This window comes from Heterodontus francisci, chromosome 6 (genome assembly GCF_036365525.1).
Source record: "Heterodontus francisci isolate sHetFra1 chromosome 6, sHetFra1.hap1, whole genome shotgun sequence".
NCBI lineage: Eukaryota > Metazoa > Chordata > Chondrichthyes > Heterodontiformes > Heterodontidae > Heterodontus > Heterodontus francisci.
The window spans coordinates 78274552-78289869 of record NC_090376.1 but is presented as its reverse complement, the minus strand read 5'-3'; the positions used below and the strand labels follow the sequence as shown (position 1 = coordinate 78289869).

At 43.2% G+C, this 15318-nt stretch overlaps 1 protein-coding gene across 3 annotated transcripts in view; it reads left to right on the top strand.

Moving 5' to 3' along the window:
* The window catches only part of dlg2 (discs, large homolog 2 (Drosophila)), a 1345388-nt gene that overhangs the window by 718804 nt on the left and 611266 nt on the right, over positions 1-15318 (top strand). For all 3 annotated transcript variants that reach the window (XM_068033932.1, XM_068033931.1, XM_068033933.1), the window contains 2 exons: positions 2020-2156; positions 3296-3440. In XM_068033932.1, coding sequence (XP_067890033.1) covers positions 2020-2156; positions 3296-3440 — 282 coding nt within the window. The remainder of the gene's footprint in view (positions 1-2019; positions 2157-3295; positions 3441-15318) is intronic.

The window sequence follows — 15318 nt, the reverse complement described above, 5'->3', positions numbered from 1 at the left end:
TACAACAGGTACCAATCTATTAGAAATATTAATGTATGTAGCAGTAATAAATATTTAGTACTTGAATTAATGTGTACCTATTTCCCAATATGTAATGAGCTCTCTGGTTATGCCTTATCCAGAAATTGATTGCAAACATAACTATTAAAAATATCCATTTTTATTAATGGCTCCTATATTTTTAGTTCTAAACTATACTCGTGTACTACTGATGTTGAGGTTACAAAATAAAGTGATGAGATTTAACCACAGCCCAGATTTTGCGGTAAACATAATGGTGAGGCTATCAGCGCTTACTGCTATTAAAGAGTAAATCAGGCAGAAACTTCCAGTGACTGCACATACGCAGTTAAACATGGAAAATCAGGAAATCAAGAAATTGCAGTCCAGAAGCTTCACTATAACAGTATCGTGGTGAGAGACTCAGCATTGAAACATGTCGAAGGACATGAAGTTGGGGTACTTACATGATAGAAACACACTATACCCACCAAAAGAAGGTAGGGCATATCCATTCCAGTGTAAGTGAATTTTTAATGATGTGGTAAGTCAAAATTACTGCAATTGAGTGCTGTTAGTCACATCATTATTGGCACAAAATTCGGGCTGCAATGTTTCCTCCACCATAGAGCTACTATTTTAATGGTAAATATCTATAAAATTACATGACCATAAATTATAGCCTATTATTTAATTCACTCTCTTTTTCATACAGAGATTAAAGGACAAGAACATGAGAACTCCTTGTTAACAGCCGTTTATAAAAGCCATTCAGATCACTTCAACCATGACTAATTGATATACAAATTCTACATGAATAATCAGTGTTAAAATAGTACTTTGTATTTAATGTAGCTTTAAAAAAAAAACTTTTTGTTGGAATAGGAAGATCAAAATCCTAATTTTTGGATATGCCATATTCTAGCCTTCACCAAGGTTGGTACCTTCAGTCTCGACAGCCTACCCTGCCACCTACCCCCCCCCACCCCCCCCCCCCCACCATCTGTTCCTATCTCAGTTATAACTCCCGATGAAAACCTTTTTTTTCACCTCTAGACTTTCTAGTGCCTTGCTCAACAGCCTCCCATCCTCGATTCTTAAACTGCAACTTGGCCGAAACGCATCTATTCAAAATCCTGCCCTGTACGAAGTAACATTTGCCCATCACCTTTACTGCCACTGACCTACATTGGATCCATTTTCTCCAGTACGCTCCATTTCAAATACACATCCTCAGATTTCTACACCATGCCATACTACCACAGCAAACCTTCAGCCTTATAACCTCCACCATACCCTTTGAACTTCTGACTGCTCTTTTGTGTTTCCTCCTTTCACTCCACTACTGATGGCAGAGCTTGCAGCCCCCTTTGGAATTCCATCCCTAAATCTGCTTCTAAACTCTACTCCACTTCTCTCTGCACCTTTAAAAACATTCTCAAAACCATTTTGAGCAAACTTTCAGTCACCTCTCCTAACTTTCCTGTCATGGCTCAACATCTTATCCCTTTAATCAATTTTGTTTATTTTTTTCATCCCATCTGCAATGCAGCTTGGAGTATTTTCTACATTAAAGGTGCTATATAAATGCTTCTTGTTGTTGGAATGATCCTACCTAGCATTGGAAAAATTCCATTATCAAACAACTGGGTTATTTTGGCCCTTATTTATTAGCACCACAGTAATCTACATTTTATTTGCATTTGTTGAAAATGTCTTCTGTTTCTTGAAGATGGTAAAGAGAAGCTTTTTGGTAGAATGGCCAAGATAAAATATAGATTTTAGGAGATGTAATACGTTCAACAAAATTAAGTTACCAAAATGATTTGAAAATTGGTGAAAGAAATCTCAGGATACAGTATCAATATAGTAATTTATTGGAGATTGCAGTGAACTAGTAATTCAGAGGCCTAGACTAATAACCAAGAGAAATTGAAAAATTAAACTAACATATTTAAGAAAAACTTCTTAAATTGCATGAATTGTACATGCTAAACAGTGTCTTTGTTTATATTGTAGGATTAGGATTCAGTATTGCTGGTGGTGTGGGTAACCAGCATATCCCAGGTGATAACAGTCTATATGTTACAAAAATAATTGATGGAGGAGCTGCACAGAGAGATGGAACATTACAAATTGGAGACCGACTGCTTATGGTAAGAAATCTTGTTTTTTGTAGATTTTGATTATATTTTGAGCCTTATGTGAAATCAGGTAGAATGCAATAAGTAAGACATAAGAATATATTTTTATATTTAGTTTTGCAAAAGTGACAAAATTTGGAGACCACAGGAGGCTGGATTTTTTTCTTCCAAATTTCCTCCCTCCTCTCATGAAGGCCCTAACTCATGTTAAAGAGAGAAATAACTTGCATTTATACAGCATATTTTACATCCTCAGAACATCTCAGCAATTCACAGCCAATGCTACAGAGAAGATCCCACAACAGCAATGGGACGAATGACCACATGATATGCTTTGGTGCCTCTGTTTGGCCGGCAGCTGTAAAAGGCCGGGATTTCCGGTAGCAGGGCCCTAAATCGTATGGAAGGCCCGCCACTGTCCAGTAAAGTGCCTGATTGGCATTTAGTTCTGCGGGCTTCCATACAAGAGATGAAGCGGGGATCTTGGTGTTAGTTTCCCCTGATCTCGAGACCTCTGCCGCCAGCACAAAATTCCACCAATGTCTAGTATTTGTCCACTTATTCATTTGCGTAAAGCGTAGATGCTGAAGCTACTCCAGCAGTTTATTTCAAATATGGTAAATTCTTCTATTGTTAAGCATGAAATTTGGTCTCACTGTCTTGCAGGGTGTGCAAATTCAGTAAGGAATTTTATTTTGTTTGTTTGTACCTACCCATAAAATGCAGCATAGCATTAAATAAATATAATTAAGATGATTATTCAATTCAATATTAAACATAGGGGCGGCACAGTGCTTAGCACCACAGACTCACAGCTCCAGCGACCCAGGTTCTGTTCTGGGTGCTACCTGTGCGGAGTTTGCAAGTTCTCCCTGTGACCGTGTGGGTTTCCGCTGGGTGCTCTGGTTTCCTCCCACAGCCAAAGACTTGCAGGTTGATAGGTAAATTGGCCATTGTAAATTGCCCCCAGTGTAGGTAGGTGGTAGGAGAATTGAGGGAAGGTTGGGGATGTGGTAGGAAATATGGGATTAATGTAGGATTAGTATAAATGGGCGTTTGATGGTCGGCACAAACTCCGTGGGCCAAAGGGCCTGTTTCAGTGCAGTATCTCTATATCTCTGGAAATGATCATGAAATAATCTTTTTTAAAGGTAAATAACTACAGTTTGGAAGAGATAGCACATGAAGAGGCAGTAGCAGTGCTTAAACATACAGCAGACGTGGTCTATCTTAAAGTTGGAAAACCTACTACTGTTTATATAAATGACCCTTATGGACCTCCTGATATCACACACTGTAAGTATTTTTTTAACCACTTTAAAGCATAACCTTGTATTTTCACTCTGTTTAGCATTTTGTCACTCAGTTACTATAATGAATTCTCTGTTACTAACTACAGTAGCTACAATACTTAGCTATCTTTCCATAGAATACTTCAAAAAAAGTATCAAGATATATTTACAACTGTTTTCTCCTCAAGGTCCCTTTTAAAAATTCACAATTTGAGGATTTGTAATCAACTTTAATGTTTTTTAGCATTCTGTTCTTTTGGGGTTTAAAAACTGGACAGTGAGGACATCAGGAAGTACTCCTAGGAGGATAATGGTTATAGAACAGTTGAATGAAATAGGTTAAGATTCAGTTCTTTAACCAGGGTACTTCAGCGATGGTGCTAATTCAGCTACCTCACACTCAAGGCTGAATATTATTCACCCACCGCCGGGAGCGGTGGCGGGCGGAAAAAATGGAGGCCCACATGCACAGGCCGCGTGCTGCCATGCCACCGTGATCTAGCACACGGCAGCTCATTTCCATATGCAGGGCAGCTCGCCGTCCCTAATCAAGTAGCGGGGCAGGCTCTGCGATGCTGGCAACGGTGTCAGCTGCCGCTGTGCAGGTGCAGGTGCAGGCGCCATTTTTAAAGGGCTGCCAGACCTACACAGAGAGTACAAAGTGCAATCCCAGAACGCCCACCCGCCCGCCGCCCCCACACTGCATGTGTGATTTTTCCCCCACCCAATACTCAGAAAATAAATGGTAGCCCCATTCCCTCCCCCCAAAGCACTTAAATTGAATAGTTGACCTCTCCATTCCACAACAGCGCAAAGTGCAGTGGTCACCCCTTCCCCACCACCCCACATTGAAATGCAGAGTTAACCCCCGCCCCACCCCCCGCAACTATGCTAAAAATCCTAGGTTCCCTGCTTTTCCACCTCAGTGGCGCCAGCTTTCCCTGGATGGGAAAGTGAAGGCGCGTGAGTGCTGGCCGTTGCACGGAGGATTGCAGACAGCCACTAGGATTGTGGGGAATAGTATGTTAATTTATTCATGTCCTTTATTTCAATATTTGAAGTTGGGTCCCATTGCTGAACAGCGGGGTGGGGGGTGGTGGGAGAGGGGCGCCATGGAGCCTCGCTGCCGCTGGGAAGATTGGGCCTGGCAATCTGGCATCGGGTTCCGTGGCGGACCGCTGTGATCTCCCGGCTCCACCTCCGCCACAGAGCCCAAAGTCGGGAGCTCAACAAAATTCAGTCCTCAATTTCTGGCTCAGTAATGCCTCCAAGCTAGCACAAGAGATCAATTAGCGCTTGCTATTTATACCTGTATAGCAAAACAGAAAATGCAAAAGTAACCAGTTTTTTTTTGTAACAGCTTGATTTGAATTACAGTGCAGCTGGGGATACTTATTTCCTGATTTTAACTCCGTGCAAGTGAATGGGTTTTGAGTGAGCTAAAATGTCACCCTAATTATTGTATAGTTGTTTACTTACAGCTAGTCAACCAGTTGCATGAAATAAAGTGCATCACTTGATTCTATTTTGTTTACCTCTCTTAACATTACTTATTGTGATTAAGTAACAGCTGCATTATTATGACTTTGTATTGAAATATGTTAATATGCAAATACCTCAGTGCAAAGTCACACTGTTTTGTGATGTTTGCCCGATATATGCAGCAAGCTCTGATTTATTTGTAATATATAAAGATGCTTATTGCTGTCATAATTTTCTTATTTGTGAAATACTGATATAGTTACAGTAAATAGGGTGGCACAGTGGCGCAGTGGTTAGCACCGCAGCCTCACAACTCCAGCGACCCGGGTTCAATTCCGGGTACTGTCTGTGTGGAGTTTGCAAGTTCTCCCTGTGTCTGCGTGGGTTTCCTCCGGGTGCTTCGGTTTCCTCCCACAGTCAAAAGACTTGCAGGTTGATAGGTAAATTGACCATTATAAATTGCCCCTAGTATAGGTAGGTGGTAGGGAATATAGGGACAGGTGAGGATATGGTAGGAATATGGGATTAGTGTAGGATTAGTATAAATGGGTGGTTAATGGTCGGCACAGACTCGGTGGGCCGAAGGGCCTGTTTCAGTGCTGTATCTCTAAATCAAAAAAAAAATCAAAATCAAATGTTCAAATCCCAAACACAGAGACATGAATGGCCTCTTATGAATACAGCTCAGTATTTGCACAGGGTTACCTGTAGATCTTTATGGATCCAGTTCAGAATGTACAGATTTTTTTCCGAGAGCAACAACTTGCAGTTTTCTATTCTGAGTTTTTGTTAGTTATGTTAGATCCAAATACATTTTATGATCCATGGTGTAAGTGAAAACAACATTTTCTAAATGATCAATATTACTGAGCATTCTAGTATAGTGTTGATATAAACCTATTGTAACTTTTCTCAACAAAAATAACACTTCTCCCCTCTTATCACCTTCCAAAATCCTCATATCCCATTCTCAGCTTATGGGAATGACTAGCACTGCTGTATCTGACAGAATATCTAAGACTCTAAACTTGTATAAACCTACCTTAATCAATCACCATAAGGCACTCTGTTGTAGATTTTCTGTTGTTATATTTCCCTCTACAAGGCTAGATTCTCCTCTTGTGGGTGAGATTCTGGTGTGGCAGGCCTTCCACCCACCCCTCTGACTTTGTCCCAATCTGAGACATCCTGCTGGGTTTGGTGGCAGAGGGTTATCTAATATGCATCGCTGGGTCTGGCAGGATCATAGCTACCAAGAGGTAGCACACAAAAGCCTGGCGATGTTGCAGCACCTAAAGAGGCAGCTGTATATTTAAAGGGTCAGATGAACACTTGACATCAAGCCATTGGCATCTGAGTAATAGCATCAACGCGACATGAAGTCCTGTGACATTGATCACAAGTCGTGGGAGTCAGTTGCCAGCATTCGCCAGAGCTGGCGGGCAGCCATAAAGGCGGGGCTAAAGTGTGGCAAGTTGAAGAGATTTAGCAGTTGGCAGGAAAATAGACAGAGGCGCAAGGGGAGAGCCAACTGTGTAACAGCCCCGACAAACAAATTTTTCTGCAGCACCTGTGGAAGAGCCTGTCACTCTAGAATTGGCCTTTATAGCCACTCCAAGCGCTGCTCCACACACCACTGACCACCTCCAGGCGCTTACCCATTGTCTCTCGAGATAAAGAGGCCAAAGAAGAATAGCATCAATCATAGCCACAGAATCATTTGTAATGGCTTCTCTTCCCACTCTCACACCATTTCCTCTGGTGTCCCCTAAGGATCTGTCTTTGCTCTCCTCCATTTCTGATCAACATGCTGCCCCTCAGCGAGATCATCAAAAAACACACCATCAGTTCCCACATGTACACTAACGACACCCAGCTCTACCTCACTGCTACCTCTCTTGTCCCCATTACTATCTAAATTGTCAGACTGCGTGTCTGACATCCAATACTGAGTGAGCAGAAACTTCCTCCAACTAAATATCGGGAAGAATGAAGCCATTGTTTTCAGACCCTACCACAAACTCCGTTCCATAGCACCCGACTCCATCCCTCTCCCTGGCAGCTGTCTGAGGCTGAGCCAGGCTGTTTGCAGCTTTGGTGTCCTATATTCCTATTTACACCTCCATAACAATGCCTGACTCTGCCCCTGCCTCAGCTCATGGGCTGCAGAAACCCTCATTCATGCCATTGTTACCTCTAGGCTTAACTATACAAATGCACTCCTTATGTTGTACCCTCTAAACCTGAGGTCATCCAAAACTATTCTACCCATAATCGAACTTGCACCAAGTCTCATTCACCTATCATCCCTGTGCTCGCTGACCTACATTGGCTCCCGTTTAAGCAATACCCAAGTTTAAAATTTTCATTCTTCTTCTCAAATCCCTCCATGGCCTGGCCCCTCCTGATTTTTGTAATCTCTTCCAGCCCCACAACCATCTGAGATATCTGCGCTCCTCCAATTCTGGCCTTTTGAGCATCCCCAATTTTAATCGCTCCACCATTGGTGGCCGTGCGTTCAGCTGCCTGGGCTCTAAGCTCTGGAATTCCCTTTCTAAATCTTTCCACCTCTCTTTCTTCCTTTAAGAGCTCCTTAAAACCTACTTGTTTGAACTAGCTTTAGGCCATCTGCCCTTATAATCTCCTTATATGGCTCAGTCTCAAATTTTGTTTGATAATGCGCCTGTGTAGTGCCTTAGGGACATTTTACTATGTTAAAGGCGCTATCTAAATAAAAGTTGTTGTTGTAGTAGGCCCTAGCAGACAATGAGCTAAATAAGGGCCAAATTAAAGGAGAGGGGAGGCACCAATTAGTCACTTTCGTTATTTGAAGTACATCAGAACCACTAATGCCATTCCTGGGACCTACTGTCACCTTTCACATGGCAGTCCCAAGATGTGGTGGTAGCTGAAGAGGATGCCAGGAATATCCAATAAGAAACCTGGCTTCTGCCCCCACCAGCATTTGCATGCAACCATCCAGGTTGGGTGGGGTGGGGTGGGGCAGGGAATCCAAGTTGAGGCAGTGGGAGGGAAATCAAAGTTATGACTAAGTGATTTGTTTTTAATGAATGTACATACATACAAACATATGAATTAAGATCAGGAGTAGGCCACTCGGCGCATCAAGCCTCCTCCACCATTCAATAAGTTCATGGCTGAACAGATTACTCCACATTCCCGCCTACTCCTGATAACCTTTCACCCCCTTGCTTATCAAGAATCTATCTACCTCTGCCTTAAACATATTCAAAGACTCTGCTTCCATCGCCTTTTGAGGAAGAGAGTCCCAAAGACTCACGACCCTCTGAGAGAAAAAGTTTCTCCTCATCTCTGTCTTAAATGGGTGACCCCTTATTTTTAAACAGTGACCCCTAGTTCTAGATTCTCCCACAAGGGGAAACATCCTTTCCACATCCACCCTGTCAAGGCCCCTCAGGATCTTATATGTTTCAATCAAGTCGCCTCTTACTCTTCTAAATTCTAGCCGATACAAGCCAAGTCTGTCCAAATTTTTCCTCATAAAACAACCTGCCCATTCCAGGGATTAGTCTAGTAAACCTCTGGTTCTTTATAGACCACATGGCATGAGAATGGAAACTAGGTAACATTTTCCCTTTCTAAATAAAAGAAGCTTTATTGCAGAATACCTTTTCTTCAAGGGCACACAGGTTTCTTACTTAGCAAACTAGAGCATAGCCAAAAATAACATTAAAGCAAAACCACGCACCTGCCATTAATTAAGCAGAGGAAGTGAGGAAAAGTGCTGCTGTGGATGATTTCAGATCATAGAGGCAAATTGTTTTATGTGCATTTCTAATGTTAAGACATTTAAGGGTAAATTTCTGAGACTCTGCACTGCTGATGAGATTGTTCACTGTATGGAAATGGGTCATAAAATTGAATACATTTTAAAATTTGCATGAAATTTCTTACTGTGCTTGATTGTACAACCACATTTACACATTGCAGTGAGTGGTTAGGAATCCCACCTGAACATCACAAGGATTTGCCCACAGCAGGGAACCTGACGCCTGGATAATTTCTGGGTCCTGACCCTTTGCCTCAACTGCGATGCTCATGCAACACTATTTTGAAATGTAAATGCCAAAACTGAGCAGGAGGCGAGCTTGGCCCCCAATTAGTGACACCGAGCATCTCCAGGATGTGGGAGCTACCTGTACAGCGCGAGTGGCAAAGGCAGATGGCTGTCATGATGGGGCCTGCCAATGCCTTGCTGAAGACAGCAGGCAGCCCTTTAGAGAGTCAGCAGCATAAAACAATAAGACAGAGTTCAATCATCCATAACTGAGTTAATGTGCATAATCCAGCACAAGATCCCCAAAGGCCCCATCATTTTCAAGCTCGATAAATAGTTTCCCTTCTCCCCACTGTGAACCCAACAGTTGTGCACTAACATGCACTACACTGTTCCGGTTAGCTGGAATCCGATTTGAAAATTGCAGTCCCAACCTCCCCGGCTCCTTAACAAGCTCCTCTAGGGCATTAATTTGAACATGCAGGCTCTTGAGTCTTACCTGTTAAAAACTCAGAGAATGTGAGTGTTTGGAACCATAGAATCATAGAATGACTCAGCATAAAGGACATAGCTGCTAGACTGGGTCTGCAGCAGGTGGTGAGGGAACCAACAAGTGGAAAAAATCTACTCAACCTTGTCCTCACCAATCTACCTGTCACAGACGCATCTGTCCATGACATTGGTAGAAGTGATCGCCGCAAAGTCCTAGTGGAGACGAGGTCCCGTCTTCACATTGAGGATAAAGCACTGTAATGCCCTGTTGGATAACCTTATATGGGAAATTCCCGACCTGAACCCGACACGTCGTCGGGTCCCGTTGGGGTCGGGTCAGTAGCAGGCCTTTACCCATGTACTGATGTAAAGGCCTGCTACCCGACCTGACCCCAACGACATGTGTCGGGTTCGAGTCGGGTCGGGTCGCACTTCCAGGCCTGGCATTCGGGTTCGGTCGGGTTTCCTTTGCAGACCTTTAATTGAGGATACCCTCCATCGTGTTGTGTGGCATTACCACCGTGCTAAATGGGATAGATTTTGAACAGATCTAGCAACTCAAAACTGGGCTTCATGAGGTGCTGTGGACCATTAGGAGCAGCAGAATTGTATTCAACCACAATCTGTAACCTCATGGCCCAGCATTACCCTCACTCTTCCATTACCTCAAGCTAAGGGATCAACTCTGGTTCAACGAAGAGTGCAGGAGGCCATGCCAGAAGCAGTACCAGGCATACCTGAACATGAGGTGTCAGCCTAGTGAAGCTACAACACAGGACTACTTCCATGCCAAACAGTGGAAGCAGCATGATACAGACAGGGCTAAGCGATCCCACAACCAAAGGATCAGATCTAAGCTCTACATTTCTGCCACATCCAGTCGTGAATGGTGGTGGACAATTAAACAACTAACAGGAGGGGGAGAGTCCACAAATGTCTCCATCCTCAATGATGGGGGAAGCCCATCACATCAGTGCAAAAGACAAGGCTGAAGCATTTGCATCCATCTTCAGCCAGAAGTACTGAGTGGATGATAAATCTCGGCCTCCTCCAGAGGTCCCAAGTATCACAGATGCCAATCTTCAGTCAATCCGATTCACTCCACATGATATCAAGAAATGGCTGAAGGCACTGGATACTGCAAAGGCTATGGGCCCTGACAACATTCTGGCAATAGTACTGAAGACTTGTGCTCCAGAACTAGCCGTGCCCCTAGCCAAGCTGTTCCAGTACAGCTACAACACTGGCATCTACATGGCAATGTGGAAATTTGCCCAGGTATGTCCTGTACACAAAAAGCAGGACAAATCCAACCTGGCCACTTCCCGCCCTACCAGTCTACTTTCGATCATCAGCAAAGTGATGGAAAGGGTCATTGACAATGCCATCAAGCGGCACTTGCTCAGTAATAACCTGCTCACTGACGCTCAGTTTGGGTTTTGCCAGGGCCACTCAGCTCCTGACCTCATTACAGCCTTGGTCCAAACATGGACAAAACAGCTGAACTCAAGAGGTGAGGTGAGAGCAACTGCCCTTGACATGAAGGCAGCATTTTGAGTGTGGAATCAATGAATCCTAGCAAAACTGGAGTCAATGGGAATCGGGGGAAAACTGTCCGCTGGTTGGAGTCATACCTAGCACAAAGGAAGCTGGTTGTGGTTGTTAGAGCTCAATTATCTCAGTCCCAGGACATTACTGCAGGAATTCCTCAGGATCGTGTTCTAGGCACAACCGTCTTCAGCTGCTTCATCAATGACCTTCCCTCCATCATAAGGTCAGAAGTGGGGATGTTCGCTGATGATTGCACAATGTTCAGCACTATTTAGGACTCCTCAGATACCAAAGCAGCCCATGTCGATATGCAGCAAGACCTGGACAACATTCAGCCTTGGGCTGATAAGTGGCAAGTAACATTGATGCCACACAAGTGCCAGGCAATGACCATCTCGAACAAGAGAAACTCTAATCCTCCTTGATATTCAATGGTGTTACGATCACTGAATCCCCCACTATCAACATCCTGGGGGTTACCATTGACTAGAAACTGAACTGGTCTAGCCACATAAATGCATAAATGCTGTGGCTACAAGAGCATGTCAGAGGCTGAGAATTCTATGGCGAGTAACTCACTTCTTGCGTTCCAAAGCCTCTCCACCACCTATAAGGCACAAGTCAGGAGTGTGATGGAATACTCTCCACTTGACTGGATGGGTGCAGCTCCAACAACACTCAAGACGGTTGACAACATCCAACCAAAGCAGGCTGCTTGATTAGCACCTAATCCACCACCTCCAACATTCATTCCCTTCAACACTGGCACACAGTGGCAGCAGTGTGTACCATCTACAAGATGCACTGCAGCAACTCACCAAGGCTCCTTAGACAGCACCTTCCAAGCCCGCGACCTCTACCACCTTGAAGAACAAGGGCAGCAGATGTATGGGAACACCACCACCTGTAAGTTCCCCTCCAAGCTGCACACCATCCTCACTTGGAACTACATTGCCGTTCCTTCACTGTTGCTGGACTAAAATCCTGGAACGCCCTTCCTAACAGCACTGTGTGTGTACCTACACCCAAGGACTGCAGCGGTTCAAGAAGGCAGCTCACCACCACCTTCTCGAGGGCAATTAGAGATGGGCAATAAATGCTGGCCAACCAGCGATGCCCACATACCACGAACGAATAAAAAAAATCAAGAGCAGACCATTTGGTCCATCATGCTTGTGCTGGCTCTTTCAAGGAGCTATTCCATTAGTCCCATTCACCTGCTCTTTCCCCATAGCCCAGCAAATTTTTAATTTACAAGTATTTATCCAGTTTTCTTTTGAAAGTCATTATTGAATCTGCTTCCACCATCCTTCCAGGCAGTGCATTCCAGATCATAACAACTTACTGCATAGAAAAATTCTCCTCATCTCACCTCTGGTTCTTTTGTCAATTGCGTTAAATCTGTGTCCTCTTGTTACCAACCCTTTTGCCCCTGGAAATAATTTCTCCTTATTTACCCTATCAAAACCATTCATGATTTTGAGCAACTCTGTCAAATCTTTAACCTCTCTGCTCTAAGGACAACAACCCCAGTTTCCCTCGTCTCTCCATGTAGTCTGATACTATCCTACTGAAGTCCTTCATTCCTGATACCGTTCTAGTAAATCTCCTCTGCACCTGCAGCAGGGTCTTGGCAACCTTCATAAAGTATGGTGCCTAGAATTGGCCATAGTACTCCAGTTAGCGATTAACTAGTGTTTTTTAAAGGTTTTGCATGCCTCATATTTATAAAGCCAAGGATCCTGTATGCCTTTTTAACAGTGTTCGCAGCTCTTCCTGCCACCTTCAAAGACTTTTGTATTTACACCCCTTTATCCCTGCAGCCCCATTAAAATTGAGCCTTTTAGGTGATATTACTTCTCCTCATTCTTCCTACCAAAATGAATCACTTCTCTGCATTGAATTTCACCTGCCATGAGTCTGCCCATTTCACCAGTCTGCCTATGTCCTCCTGAAATCTAATACTATTCTCCCCACTGTTTCCGGGTTTCGTGTCATCTGCCAACTTTGAAAGTGTTTCCGCTCAAGTCCAGTTCATTCATGTATATATCAAAATACTTTAAATATAATCAAAACACTGACCTCTGAGGACTCCAGTCATTCCAAGCACCCATTCAATATTATTGTCTTTTTTCTGTCCATTAGCTAATATTTTATTCACACAACCTCTGCCATGGGCTTTAGTTTTGCCAGTGGCATATTCTGTGGTACTTTTATCAGATGCCTTTTGAAAGTCCAGGTACACAGCATCAACTACACTACCCTTATCCACCCTCTCTGTTACTTCATCAAAGAAATCTGCCTTTAACAAATCCCGGCTGGATTTAATTAACCCTGTTTATTTGGGACCTCATCTGCTCAAGTAGATCTTGTAAAGGTTAAAGGAAGTTTTTTTTAATGGGGGACTGTTGGGGGCGGGGTGGGGGGGGGAAGGAATGGTGGGTTGAGAATGGTTATGTATCCTTTGTTGCATTTGCTCCATGATTTGGTTGTTTTTGTTGGGAAGAATCCAGTATTACATGTTTTGAGTTTTTGCTAAACAATGTTAATCTTCTTTACTCTTGCTTCTTACTGACTTGGATAAAGTACCTTGCAAACAGGCAAAGGTGGATATTGTTTTGGGGAATTTGAATGTGCTGTATTTTGAGATGAGAAAGAAGAGTCTCTGAGAGCAATAAATGCAAGTTCAAATAACCCTTAGGACATTTGGCCATGATTGTCAATATACTGCAAACAGTATCTGGGTATCAGAACAGACCTGTGTTTGGCACTTGGGCTTCACAAGACAGGCTTATACCATCTGCTGAACAATGATCAACACACAGCATCTGGATCAGGGATAGCTATTTCCATGAAAATGAAGGTTGCTGCAGCATGAAGCTATCAGATTCTTCCAGGTTGCTGCTGGAGACATCTGCCATAACCAATGCAGTCTGCAGTGCACAGGAAAGTGACAACTGTTGTATTTACAAGAAGCAACAACTTTATCACTTCATGTGGAAAAAGGCATCAGCTGGAAAAAATGCATAGGTGGCAGGGTTTCCTTGATTGGGAATAGTCACACAGGCACCCATGTGGGTAACAAGACTGTTCATAGCAAACCAATGGCCTTGGTGAACTATGATTTTAATGTGATTTTAATGCGGCACAGTGGCGCAGTGGTTAGCACCGCAGCCTCACAGCTCCAGTGACCCGGGTTCAATTCTGGGTACTGCCTGTGTGGAGTTTGCAAGTTCTCCCTGTGTCTGCGTGGGTTTCCTCCGGGTGCTCCGGTTTCCTTCCACATGCCAAAGACTTGCAGGTTGATAGGTTAATTGGCCATTATAAATTTCCCCTAGTATAGGTAGGTGGTAGGGAAATATAGGGACAGGTGGGGATGTGGCAGGAATATGGGATTAGTGTAGGATTAGTATAAATGGGTGGTTGATGGTCGGCACAGACTCGGTGGGCCGAAGGGCCTGTTTCAGTGCTGTATCTCTAAACTAAACTAAATCATGCATACTATTCAGGCAGCAGCCACGATGTCTTCATGCTGTTGGCTGTCTAGGTGCTCCCATTATTTGAGGTTCTTAGGAGAAGCAGGCTATCTTCTGCATCCACAATGGTGTATCTTAGTCTGGATGGTTCAGCACCTGTTTCTTCAGCTATCACCTCCACTCTTTAATAAAAAAAAGTGTATCTTGCAGCTTGTGTACAATGAAAGAATATGTGCAAAACGTTATGCACAATTTTTAAAATGAGTGTACACATTTCACTTATAAATGATCCTTAAGTTCTGTGATTGTGGTTAGAGGTAGTATGTTGCCAAAAAGCCACATGTGCAAATGTGGCAAAGTCACAACGTCTGTGTACAGTAGCAGTAACTCCTTTGGAAGCTAATGTTATGTGCCATTTATCATCATAAATACTAATCCCAACCCCACCGACAGCAATTACAGGTAAATGTAGGCACAAAATGTAAAATCACATCAGGCTAGTTGACATAGGGATTATCATTGTAGTGGAATGGAGCATATTGATCCACCTATAGATTTTAATATACAATTGTTATAAATATTTTAAAGTCGATGAATGAATTGAGAAATATACGTTTTTAAATAAAATGTTGGTTAAAATCACAGAAGCTGGGTCATGCAAAGTCATTTCTATGTAAGTACCAATAGTTTACTGGGAATGTAAATCTCAATTATTTGCTTTATACCAGGAAATAAAATAGCCAAAAATAGTGATGTAATGTTATATGTGGCAAAAAAGTGATGCCCTGTGAATAACTGTTCAATATCTTTGTCCCGAACCAAATAGATGATTGGCAAGAAAT